General features: G+C 44.2%; 1 protein-coding gene across 11 annotated transcripts in view; it reads left to right on the top strand.

The window, feature by feature from the left end:
- The window catches only part of LOC139567722 (myosin-10-like), a 93,725-nt gene that overhangs the window by 56,508 nt on the left and 20,494 nt on the right, over window positions 1–16,723 (top strand). For 8 of the 11 annotated variants that reach the window (XM_071389159.1, XM_071389167.1, XM_071389158.1 and 5 more), the window contains 11 exons: window positions 2,769–2,861; window positions 3,920–3,983; window positions 4,179–4,277; window positions 5,179–5,322; window positions 5,529–5,624; window positions 6,937–7,055; window positions 7,364–7,516; window positions 8,497–8,685; window positions 8,874–9,047; window positions 9,946–10,060; window positions 16,466–16,659. In XM_071389159.1, coding sequence (XP_071245260.1) covers window positions 2,769–2,861; window positions 3,920–3,983; window positions 4,179–4,277; window positions 5,179–5,322; window positions 5,529–5,624; window positions 6,937–7,055; window positions 7,364–7,516; window positions 8,497–8,685; window positions 8,874–9,047; window positions 9,946–10,060; window positions 16,466–16,659 — 1,440 coding nt within the window. The remainder of the gene's footprint in view (window positions 1–2,768; window positions 2,862–3,919; window positions 3,984–4,178; window positions 4,278–5,178; window positions 5,323–5,528; window positions 5,625–6,936; window positions 7,056–7,363; window positions 7,517–8,496; window positions 8,686–8,873; window positions 9,048–9,945; window positions 10,061–16,465; window positions 16,660–16,723) is intronic. The other 3 variants (XM_071389161.1, XM_071389168.1, XM_071389166.1) reach the window with 1 other exon arrangement.

The raw sequence follows: 16,723 nt of genomic DNA on the forward strand, positions 1-16,723 counted from the left end.
GTTTTTACTGTTCCTCTGGCTCTCCAGTCTCCACAATCTGGGCCAAAGCACTGCCAAAGGCCCTGACACTGATAACAAGTGAGGTTGAACACGCTACAAAGGATGTTTCCCAAGTTACAGAGGAAAGATTGAGAATAGAGAGGAGTTATTTCACAAAAGATACATTCATTTCATAGTCGTGTCAATGTTAAGTGGTACCCGATAGCATTGTCCACAGTCACACTAACAACAACGATGTTATCAACAACTATATGTCCCTGAGTTCTTCCAGGCCCCCTACAGTAGTTCTCACTGTAGTGAATAGCCTCTTAAGCTGGCTATGATGGTTTCCAGACACTGTTCATCAGAATAAGTGTAATGCATTCCATCAACAGTAATTTTATGGTCTTCTTGCTCACATAAACCGGATTATGTGGTACAATACATGTCCCGGAGGTCTTCCAGGCCTGCCAGTTGTTGGCACGGCTAGTGATTAGCCTCCTTACATGACAATGATGTTCTCTGGAATCTGTCAGAACAAGAGTAACACACTCCGGAACGCTGGAATGTGGGTCAGCTTGTAACGCTCCTAAAGTGGACCCCTGCTGGTGTTTTTTATTCACCCCTTTGTTCCTACCCTCTCCCCAGTCTGGTCCCAGTCTGTAGACTGCGTTTGGCAGAGATTGGCAGCTTGTGGACATTAAACAGTCTCCATTATGTCCTCTGTTCTAGTTTGTTCTAAAGCGTGTGGTGTTGTCAAGTTGTGCCATATAGCACTGCGTTATAGAGACAGAGTGTGACAATGACTATAGGAAATGGTAAGACCGCACTAACAGATCTGGGACCATGCTATAATTAACCGTCTGTGCAATCTGCCACTGGCAGGACGAGGATGGAACGGGCTTATTCAATTCATTCCTGCCTCATTTTCAGCAGCACGAAAACTCAATGAAAACAGCAGTCGGGCTCTCCGGCCCAGCTCTGGCAGCCAAAGATCACATTACGCGTCTCACGTCTGAACGCAAGGCTGATTTCCAAACCCCTAACTCATCCCACAGACTTCCCTGGAAAAACGCCACCGTCTTGAGCGATCAAAATGTGTCTGGTGAGCTTGACGTAATGGGAAAATCCCATTCCCACCTAGCCGCAGAAAAGAAAAGCTCAAAATACGGGCCATGTTATTTTTTCGGTGGGCCATCTTGGATTCCCCAGTCATGACCAACCCTAGAATGAGTTTCTGGATGGGATCGTAATGGGCCACCTGTCTAAACACCTACACAGGGTCATGTCCATTAGGGTATACTGTAGCAGCGGAAGATGAAAACCAGTGTTTCTTATTGGACAAGTTTGGATACCACCTTTACATTTTGGAGCGTTTTGTTCCATTTCATACCTATTGAACATTCTATTCCGCCCTGGCAGTCAGCCAGATAGGGTCTACGATAGGTGTGAGAAGTGAACAGAGCACCGTTCCCTCCCTCCCTTAACAGGATCTCTAATGATGACAGATTCTTCCGTATAGGATTGAGTGTGTCTCTGGCTTGTGTCAGTGTGTTAAACAGGTCTGTTTCCCCAGTATCTGTCAGTGTGCTAAACGATTGAGTCCATTTCCTCAGGATCTCTATCACTAACTGGAGAGATGTGGCCTTCCTCTCTGAGTCGCCTCATTCGCCCCAACTCATCCAGCACCCACCCATCCGCCTGGCTCACAGCAGCTAGCTCTCCACACGCCCTAAACCACCACGCTGAAACACAGCTGTGTACTGTGGAATATATGAGACATCTGTGGATAGATTTATTGGTTTGTCTGGTTTGTCTTATACTGGTACTTTTTATGATTGTACTGTGTATTTCGACAGTATAAACAGGGATTGATTGGATTAGGTTGTTTTGCAGGCTTGATGGTTAGACAATGGCTTCAATCATCAAGACGGCGCCGACAGACATGGCAACTCTGCTTCTCGCTCCTAAGCAACGTTGGAGTATTTCTTTTCTTTTTGTTGTTGTTATTTGACAAGCATTTCGCCACACCCGCAGTTACATCTGCTAAATATGTGTATGCGACCAATAGCATTTGATTTGATCTGATGCCTTTGATGTTGGTCTGACAGTAGAAAGAGGAGATGCAAACCCAGAGTCCAGATGGGTTTGAACATTCGCTTGTGGATGTGTTGAGCTTCAGCTGAACCATATGCGGTGTGGAGAGAGTCATTGCAGTTCTGTTGTGTTCCACCACTGAGCAACAAGGTTCTAATCCATTCCATTCCAAACCCAGAGGTTCTACACTGACCAGACAACAGGAAACACGTGCCATTAACGCCCAGTTTATTCAAAGAAATGAGATTCTCATCTCTTTCTCCCTATCCCCTCCATCTCTTTAGTTTTAGTTGGACGTACTGTTGTAGGATATTGAGCAGAGAAGACTGTAAAGTGGTTTCCTGAACGTGTTCCATTGATCACATCTGTCTTTTACAGCGTTACAATACCTGTCGTTTCCTGTCCAATACCTGTCAATACTCTCTTTTCTACTAGTTGTTATGGTCATAAACATTACTGAGGAAACAGTGTCCATCCGCCTACATATGTTTCATGATCAATAGTCTGTGTGACACTATGTGATTGTTAGATTGACATTGACGAACATAAAATGGGTCATTGTGTGTATTGGAAAAATGTTTCTCCTGGGCCAAAACATTTTTTGTGCTTGTTATTTGTAAAAAGTTTAGTTGGGGGAAGGGGGCATATGTGCTTGGACCCAGTGCTTTGCTGTAATATCTCCTCTTTTTCAGGGTGAATTGGAACGTCAACTCTTACAGGCCAACCCCATCCTCGAGTCCTTCGGCAACGCCAAGACAGTGAAGAATGACAACTCGTCACGATTCGTAAGTAAAGGACGTATACATATTTCCCCAAAAGAATGCCACTCTCAAGACCGTATCGAGCTTCATTTGAAGTCTTCCCTACGTTTATAATGTATGTTCCTCTGTGGCTTACTAAAAGCCACTCATGCCATCTCACTCACTATCTCTTGCTCAAACAACTGGCACCTGAGACAGATTTAGCTGGCATGTGTGTTTGTTGGGAGTTTTCCAAAACTCCCTGGAATCTTTTGATGATGAGGAAGAGAAATCAATGGAGAGGAATTTATTTTGTTATCTTCCTATTATTACACAGGAACATTCCAGCAGGACAAGAACTGTTTCTGCTAATCATTAATGACTGCTTTGATTCTGGATCCAGTTTAGATTAGAGAGGTTAGTTCTGTTCAGCACAGTCAGATCACAGCCTCATGCACAGGTGTAGTCTACTCTAGACCCCAGGACAGTAGAGACCAAGATGAATGTAGTCTACTCTAGACCCCAGGATAGTAGAGACCAAGAGGAATGTAGTCTACTCTAGACCCCAGGACAGTAGAGACCAAGATGAATGTAGTCTACTCTAGACCCCAGGACAGTAGAGACCAAGATGAATGTAGTCTACTCTAGACCCCAGGACAGTAGAGACCAAGATGAATGTAGTCTACTCTAGACCCCATGACAGTAGAGACCAAGATGAATGTAGTCTACTCTAGACCCCAGGACAGTAGAGACCAAGATGAATGTAGTCTACTCCAGACCCCAGGACAGTAGAGACCAAGATGAATGTAGTCTACTCTAGACCCCAGGACAGTAGAGACCAAGATGAATGTAGTCTACTCTAGACCCCAGGACAGTAGAGACCAAGATGAATGTAGTCTACTCCAGACCCCAGGACAGTCGAGATCAACAGGAATGTGGTTTACTCCAGACCCCAGGACAGTAGAGACCAAGATGAATGTAGTCTACTCCAGACCCCAGGACAGTAGAGATCAACAGGAATGTGGTTTACTCCAGACCCCAGGACAGTAGAGAGTGATATGGTTTGTCTGCTTTTCTCACCCTCCATTTTTCTCTCCCTGCAGGGAAAGTTCATCCGGATCAACTTTGATGTCACCGGATACATCGTCGGGGCCAACATTGAAACGTGTATCCTTCCAAACAGCTAGCTTAAATGTTCCATGCAAGCTATGATATTAATCATTTACATAAACGGACAGATTTTGATGGGGATTGTTGTATTATGCTAATTAGATTCCAGCGGGGCCGCATAAATCTACTCTAGTGGGTTAATATCTTTCTTTACTGTATAAAGGCTGCCCTTCCTTGACTGTGATGGGACAGATCTATTGGAGAAATCGAGAGCTGTTCGCCAAGCCAAAGACGAGCGCACCTTCCACATCTTCTACCAGCTGCTGTGTGGGGCGGAAGAACATCTCAGGTGTAAGTAGTCTGATATGTATCATCAGCATAACTTCAACGACCCGGACCCATATGGCCTCTGGAAAGAATAGTCACCCTCTGACATGCAGAACATTGTTTCTCTAGCCGTTGGCCTGAGGTGTCTTGAAACCCACTCAGACTCAGTGTCGTTCACTAGCTAGTATCACAATAACATCACCTGTCAGTGGGCTGACTGTCAAAAATGCATGTTTGCCTTTTGTCCTTTGTGACCTCGGACCAGCTATCTCGACTAGAGGTCGACCGATTATGATTTTTCAACGCCGATACCGATTATTGGAGGACAAAAAAAGCCGATACCGATTAATCGGCCGATTAAAAAAAAAAAGTATGTATTTATATATATATATATATATATAATACACACACACACATTTTTGTAATAATGACAATTGCAACAATACTGAATGAACAATGAACACTTTTATTTTAACTTAATATAATACATAAATAAAATCAATTTAGTCTCAAATAACATGAGAACATATGTTAAAACGAACCACCAGCTTTCATGGGTCTTCAATATTCCCAGTTAAGAAGTTTTGGGTTGTAGTGCAGAAAGCAGAGCTTGTCTGCATGGTCCCCTGTCAGTCTGCTCCTCCGCGAAACAGACCTTATTTGAAGTAGATCAAGACATTCTCTATGGAAGACATGAACGAGGCAGAACGTTTCTAGGCCGTCATTGAAAATAAGAGTGTGTTCTTAACTGACTTGCATAGTTAAATAAAGATTAAATAAAGGTGTAAAAAAAAAAAAAGAGAGAAAAAAAAGAATCGGCGCCCAAAAATACCGATTTCCAATTGTTATGAAAACTTGAAATCGGCCCCGATTTAATCGGTCGACCTCTAATCTCGACGTCATTTCCTTTTCCTCTGTTGTGTAGCGGACCTGCTCCTGGAGGGCTTCAACAGCTACCGCTTCCTGTCCAACGGCAACATTACCGTCCCTGGTCAGCAGGACAAAGACAACTTCCAGGAGACCATGGAGGCCATGCACATCATGAGCTTCTCCCACGACGAGATCCTGGGTACCACCATCCTCACTCACATCTGTCTGACTGACTGTCTGTCTGTCTGTCTCAACTTTTTAAAGCCCTTTTTACATCAACACTTTACAGCTTTACAGTAATTATTATAACTTTACATCCTCATAACAGTTCCATGTATTGCAACAAACACAGAGCAGTGGGTGCCGTTCATGGTAAGTTTATGATAACGTTCTCTGTGCTTGCAGCCATGCTGAAGGTGGTCTCCTCCGTGCTTCAGTTTGGGAACGTCGTCTTCAAGAAGGAGAGGAACTCAGACCAGGCCTCTATGCCTGAGAACACAGGTAGTTGGCAGTTGTCACATGTATTGATGTCAAGGAAGCTCCTCACATTCTCACGTTCAGACCATATCTTTCTCTTCCTCATCTTCCTCCTAGACCTGTGCTAACCAGCCCGAGTCAGACGTCAGAACCCTTAACGATTTAACCTTCCCATCTCTCCTGGCCCTGTCACCCACCTTCAAACAACATCATTATTCAGATTTACTCCCCTACTTTACTTCGAAGAAAGAACTAACGAAAACGTTGCCTCAACTGCGTGTGTTACTGCTGCATTCCTGGCATTTAAAGAGGAGAGGGTAGCAAGTGCGTGTAAATGCCGTGGCCCAGCCAGTTATTACCAAATGTGGAAAACAGATCTAGGACAGAAGCAGATGTGTTTAGCAGGCTCTGCGCTGGCAACTCTACCCCTGGAAATGATACACATGTATCATTCTTACCTCTCCAGAAGCTCCCGCTGTGACAAATATTTAAAATTCAATCATCTCCCCAGATCCAAAGACAAATATCATAAAAGGCGCTTTGACACGTCTTAAATCAAGTCTGTGTTGTTAACCCACGGGTGTTCTAAATAGCTGTGTGTTTAACTACCCCCTACCCTGAGCTCCAGTCCGGACCTGGGTTCAAATACTATTCTAAGTTATTTCAAATACTTAGGCTGTGGTTGGTTGAGCTTGCATTTTGCAATGGAACCATTACAAAAGTCCTAAAAGTGCAAACCCCATTCTCCTGACACTCCAGACAGACTAGAGCCAATGCTCAAAGTACTTGAAATATTTCAAATAGTATTTGGATCCAGGTCTGCTCCAGGCATACCTTAGAGTTACTGGACTGTCAGGGGGAGGCAGTCACTCCGTTCAGTTCTTAGTTATTATTCTTTACCATTAACGGTCAAATGTGAGCAACTTCTGGCAGAAGGGGGAGAATGTAATTCTTAGCTACCGACCATGTGGAGCTGTGGCCTGCTGCCAGTGGTATGTATTTTCTGGTGGTCTCAAGCGGTGGTGGAAAGTCTATATGGTTTTTACTGTTTTCCAACTCACTGGCGTTTATGGGAATTGGAGGATTATAGGGTTATCCATCGGGTCTATATAATATATATATAATCATATCCCAATAACATTTAACTCCTCAAATGTTGCTACTTCTTTCCCTGCTACTGCTTTAAGTCTATGTAAGGGATATTTGAGTATTGTAAAGTTATTTGTGTTGTCTGTAATCACATCTTGAGAACGAACGTTTAATGTTACTACTGGTTTCCCTTTTTTCACCCCTCTATCTCCCTCCTCCTCCTCCTCCTCCTCATCTCCTCTACCAGCGGCCCAGAAGTTGTGCCACCTGTTGGGGCTGAACGTGATGGAGTTCACGCGGGCCATCCTGTCTCCAAGGATCAAGGTGGGACGAGACTACGTCCAGAAGGCCCAGACCAAAGAACAGGTAAAACACACGCTACACCACAGAAGCTCTCCTTGCTTCACTCATCACCCCTCTATGGACTCACTGTACTGCTGACTCTGGATCAGGATAATGTTAGTACTGTGGGGTGTGGTTCCCGTCCACCTCTGTGTTAGATTTATAACAACAGAGAGGTCTAGCCGTGCGACCCCAAGGCTGAGAATGGCAGACTCACTTGCCAAGTCATACCAGAGAAAGACAATCTAATAAGGAATGCATATTTCTCTCGCTCTCTCTCTCTCTTTCTCCACCTCTCCCCCACCCCTGTCTCTCTTTTTCTCTCTCTCTAGGCTGACTTTGCAGTGGAGGCTCTGGCCAAGGCCACGTACGAGCGTCTGTTCCGCTGGCTGGTCCACCGCATCAACAAGGCCCTGGACCGTACCAAACGCCAGGGGGCCTCCTTCATCGGCATCCTGGACATCGCTGGCTTTGAGATCTTCCAGGTACTTAAATGCGTAGGCCTCCACAGGTACTTAAATACATGGCAAATAAGGCCTCCACAAGGTCTCTCCATCTCTTCCAGATACAGAGAAAACAGCTAGAGAAGAGAGAGGGGACTTGGTTTGGCTTAGTTCATCCTGTCTATGGAACTGGTCATCTGAATGGTCTAAGGACGTTTTTCGTGGGAAAATGATCTGATTGACATTTTTGGGAAACAGCTGATCATTTATCCTGTGGACCAATTGCACTTTGAACCCATTCCCTCCTCAAGGTCAATGATGGGAATCTCAGCACATTCTAAAAATGCCTCTTGGGTGTCATCCTCATTTAGTTTTATATCATTCACACCAAGGTCATTAGTTGATCTATGACTTGATAGACGATAGTTATCGTGCGAGGCTCGTTCAACAAGAGGCGAGTTCAGACATTGTTGACATGAACCTTGTCGTCGATAGAACACTCGATATCCCAAGATCACTAAATCTTGTGCTGAAATCCCAACATGTCTGTTTCCCTTCTGGTTTGTGGCAGCTAGTTTATTCCCCCACTAAGAGCTTTGGCTGCAGCGTTGTAATGTTGAGCCAAAAGAACAGGAAAATAAATCACGATCCCTGGGATCAATTTAGTCATAGCAAACAAAAATCAATCAGCTGCAGTTATTGTTTTGGCTTATTGGTTAAAAAGACAAAACCCACATAGTTCAGAACAAAGACTGTAAAATGCACTAGGTTACCGGTGCCAGTATGAGCTGAAGGCATCTCACAATCTTGGCTATGGAGAAGTGGTATTCATTGGTGTTTCATAAATGAAATAATGTAGTCTTGTTGATTTCACATATCTGAATCTCCTTACAAATCAATTTCCGCCTAGGGATGAATTAAGAAATGGTCCATCTTACTGCTTTCTTCACTTTTGAGACAAAGTTCCTTGAGTTTCTGAGTTCTGAAAAGATCAAATCAATTTGTATGCCTTTCTCCTGTAGCTGAACTCGTTTGAGCAGCTGTGCATCAACTACACCAACGAGAAGCTGCAGCAGCTGTTCAACCACACCATGTTCGTCCTGGAGCAGGAGGAGTACCAGAGGGAGGGCATCGAGTGGAGCTTCATCGACTTCGGCCTGGACCTGCAGCCCTGCATCGACCTCATCGAGAGGCCGGTCAGTATCCGTTTAGTGAGTGTATGTGTGTGTGTGTCCTGTGGTGTTGTGCTGTTGTCGATACTTGGGTCATGTTCAATGAGCAGCTAACGTTTTGAAACAGAGTGAATCGGTAAGGAACAAAGTTAACTAAAACAATTCGTTTTCCGTTTTTCCCCGGTGTCCTATTGAACACGGGCCTGTTGTGTGCTGTCATCCTGCAGGCGAACCCTCCTGGTGTGCTGGCTCTGTTGGATGAGGAGTGCTGGTTCCCCAAGGCCACGGACAAGACGTTCATCGACAAGCTGGTCCAGGAGCAGGGCACCCACTCCAAGTTCCAGAAGCCCAGACAGCTAAAGGACAAGGCTGACTTCTGCATCATCCACTACGCTGGCAAGGTACGGACCGGTGAGATTACACATAGGTGGTGGAGGATAGTTTAAGGGATAGTAAAAAAAAAAGAGAAAAAAAAGAAATGTAACCCAAAGATTGGTGTAAAAATCCAGAAAACTATTGAGAGTCAAAGATTAAACATGTACAATACACTGGGATGGATTATCGACCGATTTTCCCCCCCCTCTGAGGCAGTTTTTGGGGCTATTTTTATGTATCCATTTACAAGTTACTCTGGATTACGTCATCTGCACTACTTGTAGACCCCAGAGCCTTTGGCTTGTCGTGTTCTTGGAGGAACACCAGGTCCTTTCAAGCTGCAGGACTTACTTCTAGACCTTCCAGATCTTCTGATTTCTCCGAGGTTTTCCCCTGTAGTGGTCTTGGAGGCACACCAGGTGCTTTTGGAAAGCCACTGTTATAATGTGTCCTGAGGCATGTCTGTTCCATCACTAGCCCCTATTCTGTTCCCATCAACCTCTGGCTGCTGTATCACTCTAGATGCACAACTTCTCCTCTGTGGTATTCAAATTCCTCAGGAGTATCATCCTGGTTTTATGTATCAGATACGTGGGAGGAGGTTTGGCTAGTTTCTCTAGCGTCCAGTCAGTGTTGCGCAATAGAGACCCGGGCCCTTTCCCGTGCAGAGAGTCCTGCGGTACACCGTAACCACATCTGTTCTATATTATGCAGACGTCGTCTTTAAACAACACACTTTCCTGGAATGATTTGGAGTCTTATGTCATCTCTAGTGAAATGAATTTGGAACCTCAACAGTCATTTAGTTGTATATCACCACTCTCCGACAGTTCAATTCAATAAACTTTATTCATCCCGGAAGGGCTGTTATTGCTTATATCTCTCACGGCCTGGATGGTTCTGACCTTCTCCCGACCTCCCCAGGTGGACTACAAGGCAGATGAGTGGCTGATGAAGAACATGGACCCCCTGAATGACAACGTGGCCACGCTGCTCAACCAGTCCACTGACAAGTTTGTGTCCGAGCTCTGGAAAGATGGTAAGTTATGTCCCCTGTCCTGTCCACATGGTTAACAGAGAAGGAATGTGTTCGCACCGGCTTGATGATTAACAGTTATGATTACTTAGATTGGTTCATTCATCATCATTTAGGCCTATTTGTTTTAGGGATTGTCAATGTACAATGTCTGCTGCTTATTTAGCTAACATGGTACGAATAGTAATCAGTCGGACTTCAGCCTACTAACTAACCTCTGTTTATGTTTTCGCCCTTTTCTGTTTTTATTTTCTCTTCTGTCAGGTGTTTTTATCCCCCTGTCTCTCTGTATCGTAGAGATACAGAACAATGTCACTAGTCTTGATGAGCCTCCAGGTGAATGTTATGACTGTAGCTGTAGACGGTTCCATGCTTACCAGCGCAGCATGGCGTTGTCCATAGAGATAGATGACGTTTTAGGTTATGACATGCTGATGTAGACCCATGGCTTAGCAGCGCAGCATGGCGTTGTCCATAGAGATAGATGACGTTTTATGTTATGACATGCTGATGTAGATCCATGGCTTAGCAGCGCAGCATGGCGTTGTCCATAGAGATAGATGACGTTTTATGTTATGACATGCTGATGTAGATCCATGGCTTAGCAGCGCAGCATGGTGTTGCTCATAGAGATAGATGACGTTTTATGTTATGACATGCTGATGTAGATCCATGGCTTAGCAGCGCAGCATGGCGTTGTCCATAGAGATAGATGACGTTTTATGTTATGACATGCTGATGTAGATCCATGGCTTAGCAGCGCAGCATGGCGTTGTCCATAGAGATAGATGACGTTTTATGTTATGACATGCTGATGTAGACCCATGGCTTAGCAGCGCAGCATGGCGTTGTCCATAGAGATAGATGACGTTTTATGTTATGACATGCTGATGTAGATCCATGGCTTAGCAGCGCAGCATGGCGTTGCTCATAGAGATAGATGATGTTTTATGTTATGACATGCTGATGTAGATCCATGGCTTAGCAGCGCAGCATGGCGTTGTCCATAGAGATAGATGACGTTTTATGTTATGACATGCTGATGTAGATCCATGGCTTAGCAGCGCAGCATGGCGTTGTCCATAGAGATAGATGACGTTTTATGTTATGACATGCTGATGTAGATCCATGGCTTAGCAGCGCAGCATGGCGTTGTCCATAGAGATAGATGACGTTTTATGTTATGACATGCTGATGTAGATCCATGGCTTAGCAGCGCAGCATGGCGTTGTCCATAGAGATAGATGACGTTTTATGTTATGACATGCTGATGTAGATCCATGGCTTAGCAGCGCAGCATGGCGTTGTCCATAGAGATAGATGACGTTTTATGTTATGACATGCTGATGTAGATCCATGGCTTAGCAGCGCAGCATGGCGTTGTCCATAGAGATAGATGACGTTTTAGGTTATGACATGCTGATGTAGATCCATGGCTTAGCAGTGCAGCATGGTGAAGCCTACCTCCATACAGAGGCTCCCGTCGCTTCTAGGCTGCATGTCATTGTTGGTCGTCGTCTATGTCTCAGTACTAGTATAGTAGTCAATAGGCTAATGGATGGCAATACCTTTCAGTAATGCTCTACTCCTGCTAGCATAAGATACTGCCTACTTAGACTGAATTTGGTCTGAAAAGCCTGTATTATTGTTTTGTTCAATTCAAATTATTTAATGATTACACCATGAAGAAAATACAACATAACAATAATACGGGCTTTTCAGACCAATTTATTCCACTTCCCGGGGAGTAGTTATGGTATAGGTACCTAATCATTTGGTCACGGGACCTATTTTGTATTAGAACCAATACGGAAGTGTCTGCCAATTTACTACTTGAGAATACGGGAGACCTAATGTCTTATACAGACAGGTGTCACGCTTCATATATCCTTGTTGTTGACAACACACACAACCGAAATGATTCACAGATGTCTTCCTATTTCCACACAATCTGTCACGGTTCTCTGCACCAATACGGCATAAACCAAACATTCTCCTTATTGCTACTGCTTATACACACAAATCATGTTCAAAAAATATTTGAATATCTTTTTGCTTTTCTAACCGTGAATGAGGCTCTCCTCCAGAACTTATAGGCAACCTTCTATCACCATCCACGTTCCTCCTTTGTCCTTCTCCATGGACTACTTCTCTACAACCTACCGTACTTTATCCATACACACACACTCTACGGCCTCACGGCCACTGCGGCTGGGACTTTCGTCCCACTTAAGGATCCTGCAGGGAAACAACCCCACTAAGGACCTATCCTACACTGTAGTGTCACCCACGGAACGTGCAGAGAACTAGCTCCACTTGGGACCTATCCATACGGAACCTACCCTACACCATATATTTACGACTGGTCGTTAACACGATGGGACTACTGAATAAACTTAGGCTTTCTAGGTCCGTATCCTATAATTAGTTCAGCCTACGACTCTCATCTCCCCAAGATGTCAGAATGAGTGGTAACAGGTGTAGGAACTGTGCCTACCTTGTTTTTGGTGCCGGATCCTGTTTCACTGATTTAGACTCTTTAGTTTGACTGTAAATCGTGGTGAATCCTGCCGACAACGCCAACTGTTAGGTTCTGAACAAGCAGAGTAAAAACTCACGGACAACTAGAAAAAGCTCAAACCAAGTTTATTCACCCACTGGGTCATACAGCTGCAAAGACAAAGACATGTTTACACAAGCACATATATTTATTCCCTCCTACTAGGCGGAGTCAACTCTTTGCACATCTAGACAGCCAATACACCTCTGTTGCTAGTCACTAACTTAATTGGTTCCTCTCACTGGTGTAGTCATGGCCCTGCCTGATGCTGAAACCTTCATGGTCGTGGAAGTATGTGTGTGTGGGATAGGACTGTTCCTTCTCACTTCATCTGACCTGACCTCGGGCCGAATTCCTCGCTCCTGTCCTACCTTATCAGTGACTGAAACCAGACTGTTGCCCTTTGCCTCCCTCCTTAGGAGCCATGAGATTTAACAATAACATGTTTGACAGAATGTCAACTTTCTGCACTCCCTCAGTCAGTAACTTTCCATAAACTTAGTTCCTATCCACCCTCCATTGACCCCAACATATACATTCCTTGTACATGTACAGTAATCAAGAAGTTCTGGTAACATAAAGAAGTATATTTCAAGCTAGAATCCAACAATAGTGACAGAATCACACATTACTTCCCAATTTTTTTGTCTCCTCGGCTATAGAAGGTTGTAGCATAGAGACAAACCAAAGATATCCCATATGCATCGGAGTCACATCGTTCCCCTGCATTTTACAACTTGTTTCTAGCACAAACATTGTGTTATAGATCACTTTATATAATCAGGTAAAAAAAAAAAAATATATATATATATATATTAAGCTAGCAAGGGGTAGGCCTATGCCATTTTCTTTAACAAAATCCACACTACCCTTGCATACCACCTCAAGTTGAGCCCTGGTTTTAACTTAATACACCAAGCTCTTCACTGACACTGAGATATTTAAGGAGTGTATGGTGACTGAAGGACTTGGCTGACAGTGTATGGATAGTAGACTATAGTTGAATCTGCCTAACAGGTAGGTCTACCTCTTATTTCTTGAATAGGAAGAAATCGTCTCCAACACAAAGCCCTCTTGTTGTTAGTAGCCTAAAGTCAAATTAAAATGAAGATCGTTTAAATGAATTAGTACTTGAATTAGCCTTCCAGCACCCATGCGCTGTCCATCTCCGTGGCTGCCGCTTCATCGTAATGTAAGCTATGTAAATTACTTGAATATGGCTTATTGTGAGGTCAGTAACTCTGATAAATAGCTTCATTATGGGCAACGAAACATCGTTTTTTTATTAAAATCAATTATAGCAGTAGCAAGCTTACCTCCGGTCCTCCTTCTCATCTTCACGCTATTCCTCTCAAACTGAATAGGACATCAGTAGGGCTAGTCCGCGCACACAAATATAGCATTTTTGGGACGAAGCCTTTGACTTGCCTCCTGAAGTGCCACCGTACACAGCACAACCATTGGTTAGGCTGCGCAAAAGACTTTAGGCCTACATCAACAAGAGCAGGGCAGGCCAGCCTATCAATTGCAGTGTGTAATTCAACACTCTCTCTCTCTCTACCGCACCTACTGTCTCGACCTCTGAATGCTCGGCTATGAAAAGCCAACTGACATTTACACCTGAGGTGCTGACCTGTTACATCCTCTACAGCCACTATTATTATTATTATTATATGACCCTGCTGGTCATCTATGAACATTTGAACATCTTGAAGAACAATCTGGCCTTAATGGCAATGTGCTCTTATAATCTCCACCCGGCACAGCCAAAAGAGGACTGGCCTACCCCTCAGAGCCTTTCTAGGGAGTTTTTCCTAGCCATTGTGCTTCTACATCTACATTGCTTGCTGTTTGGGGTTTTAGGCTGGGTTTCTGTATAAGCACTTTGTGACATCTGCTGATGTAAAAAGGGCTTTATAAATCAATTTGATTGATTGATTGCGAGTGTAGCCTAGTTGTACACCATCCCAGCGATCAAAAACTTGAGAAGGAAGTACATTTTATGAGAAATATAATGTTGCTCTGTGCTTTTCCAAGAATGCTCTTCATATAGCCTAGGCATATAGTATAGTCTATGGATCATTTTATTGAGACTACAGTAGTGGCACTTGCTATTGCGCACCAAGCAGAGAATCAGGGATGAGGGGCAGCATTGGGCACACATCCAGATATAATAAGCAACTAATTCTCAAACACTGAGCAATACACTCTTAGAAAATAGGGTTATTCGGCTGTCCCCATAGAATATACCTTTTTGGTTCCAGGTAGAACCCTTTTAGGTTCCAGGTAGAACTATTTTGTGTTCCTTGTAGAACCCTCTGTATAAAGGGTTCTACATTGAACTCAAAAGGGTTCTGCATGGAACCAAAAAGGCTTCTTCAAAGGGTTCTCCTATGGGGACAGCCAAAGAACCCCTTTAGGTTCTAGATAGCAACTTTAATCTATGAGTGTATGACATTCCAAATGACATCGATTCCAAATGACATGACCCACCCCTGGACTAAATACAAAAATACTAAACCCTCCCCCTGACTGAAATTGAAAAAGCATGCCCCTCCCCCATTTTCCTCCGGGTAACAATAGTGTAAATTTCGACCGCTTCCTTACAGTATGGTGGAAAGGTTAAGAGCACTGGTTATTCACTATTTCGAACCAAAGCCTATTCTCCTTTCTGAAATCTGTATTTTTTATTAAGGGTTGTATTCCCTTTCCAAGGCATATATTTAAGCGTAAAGGGAATTAAAGAATTGAGGCTTGACTGAGGAAAGATTAATGGCATTCATTTCCCCCTTTTATTTTTTCAAAGTAGCAGAGAATTGGAACCACATGTAGTATTTGGCATTTCTCTTGGCCCGATTCTACAGTACTATAGATGTTGATACACAGCAGGTGTGACAGTGGTACAATATCTACAGACTGAATGCAAAAAGTCTGGAACTTTGTAGGACATTCCTGGAGTGCCTGAAACCCTAGGAGCCTAATAACACAGTTGGAGGTTTGATTTTGATAAATTACCTGTATGGACTCTTGGATAAACAATTGTTAATTCATCAGCATGCCTCGTATCAAAACTGTTTTATGCAACGTGTTGTAAATATGACGCTTGTCAACACACCAGCCCAGCAATAATGACACACCAAAATAAAACAAGGCATGTTGTGAATCTGAAGTTATGGATATGATGTGGCCCTGTGTGACTGACTGTCAGATTATGCTAATATGATGAAAAAAGCCAACGTGTACGAAAGGTCCCAGGCTGTGAAATCAATGCCTTTTGTTTCATACCAAAGAATAGGCCTTTCTTTTGTAGGTATCCTAAAAGGTTGTCACTTTGAATGACTGCTGAAAGGAGTAGTGTGAGAACATAGTGCTCAAGAAGACTAGCAACCATCCCTCCCCTCATCAGCTGTACCGAGCCTGAAGAACGTTTACGAATACAGACCCTGGAACCAAGCATGTATACTGTATAGCAGTGGTTCCCAACTCCAGTCCTCCAGTACCCCCAACAGCACACATCGTTGTTGTAGCCCCGGATAAAAACACCTGATTCAACTCATCGAGGGCTTGATGATTACTTGACATGTTGAATCAGTTGTGCTTGTCCGGGACTACAGTTTTAGGTGATCCTCTTGCCCTGTCCTTGCCCCATCCCCACAAATCCACAGAGGCTGCCAGTCATACCTAGTGGTCCTCATCTATCTACACCTGCAGCTGACACACATTGCTGCTGGCTGCTGCTACTCCCGGCATCCTGTGTCTGTCTGTCTGTGATTTAGCTCCCAACGCCTCTCTCTAAGTCCGACCCCCCCCCCCCCCCTTCTAACCCCTTTCCTTCCCTCTCTCGCCAGTGGACCGCATCGTGGGCCTGGACCAGGTGGCGGGCATGGCGGAGACGACGTTCGGAGCCACCTACAAGACCAAGAAGGGCATGTTCCGCACGGTGGGCCAGCTCTACAAGGAGTCCCTCACCAAGCTCATGGCCACCTTGAGGAACACCAACCCCAACTTCGTCCGCTGTATTGTCCCCAACCACGAGAAGAAGGTGAGTAGTATATCCTGTTATACTTGACATGCCAGTCTAACTATACCAGGCCACCTGTTCTATA

This window comes from Salvelinus alpinus, chromosome 2 (assembly GCF_045679555.1).
Source record: "Salvelinus alpinus chromosome 2, SLU_Salpinus.1, whole genome shotgun sequence".
NCBI lineage: Eukaryota > Metazoa > Chordata > Actinopteri > Salmoniformes > Salmonidae > Salvelinus > Salvelinus alpinus.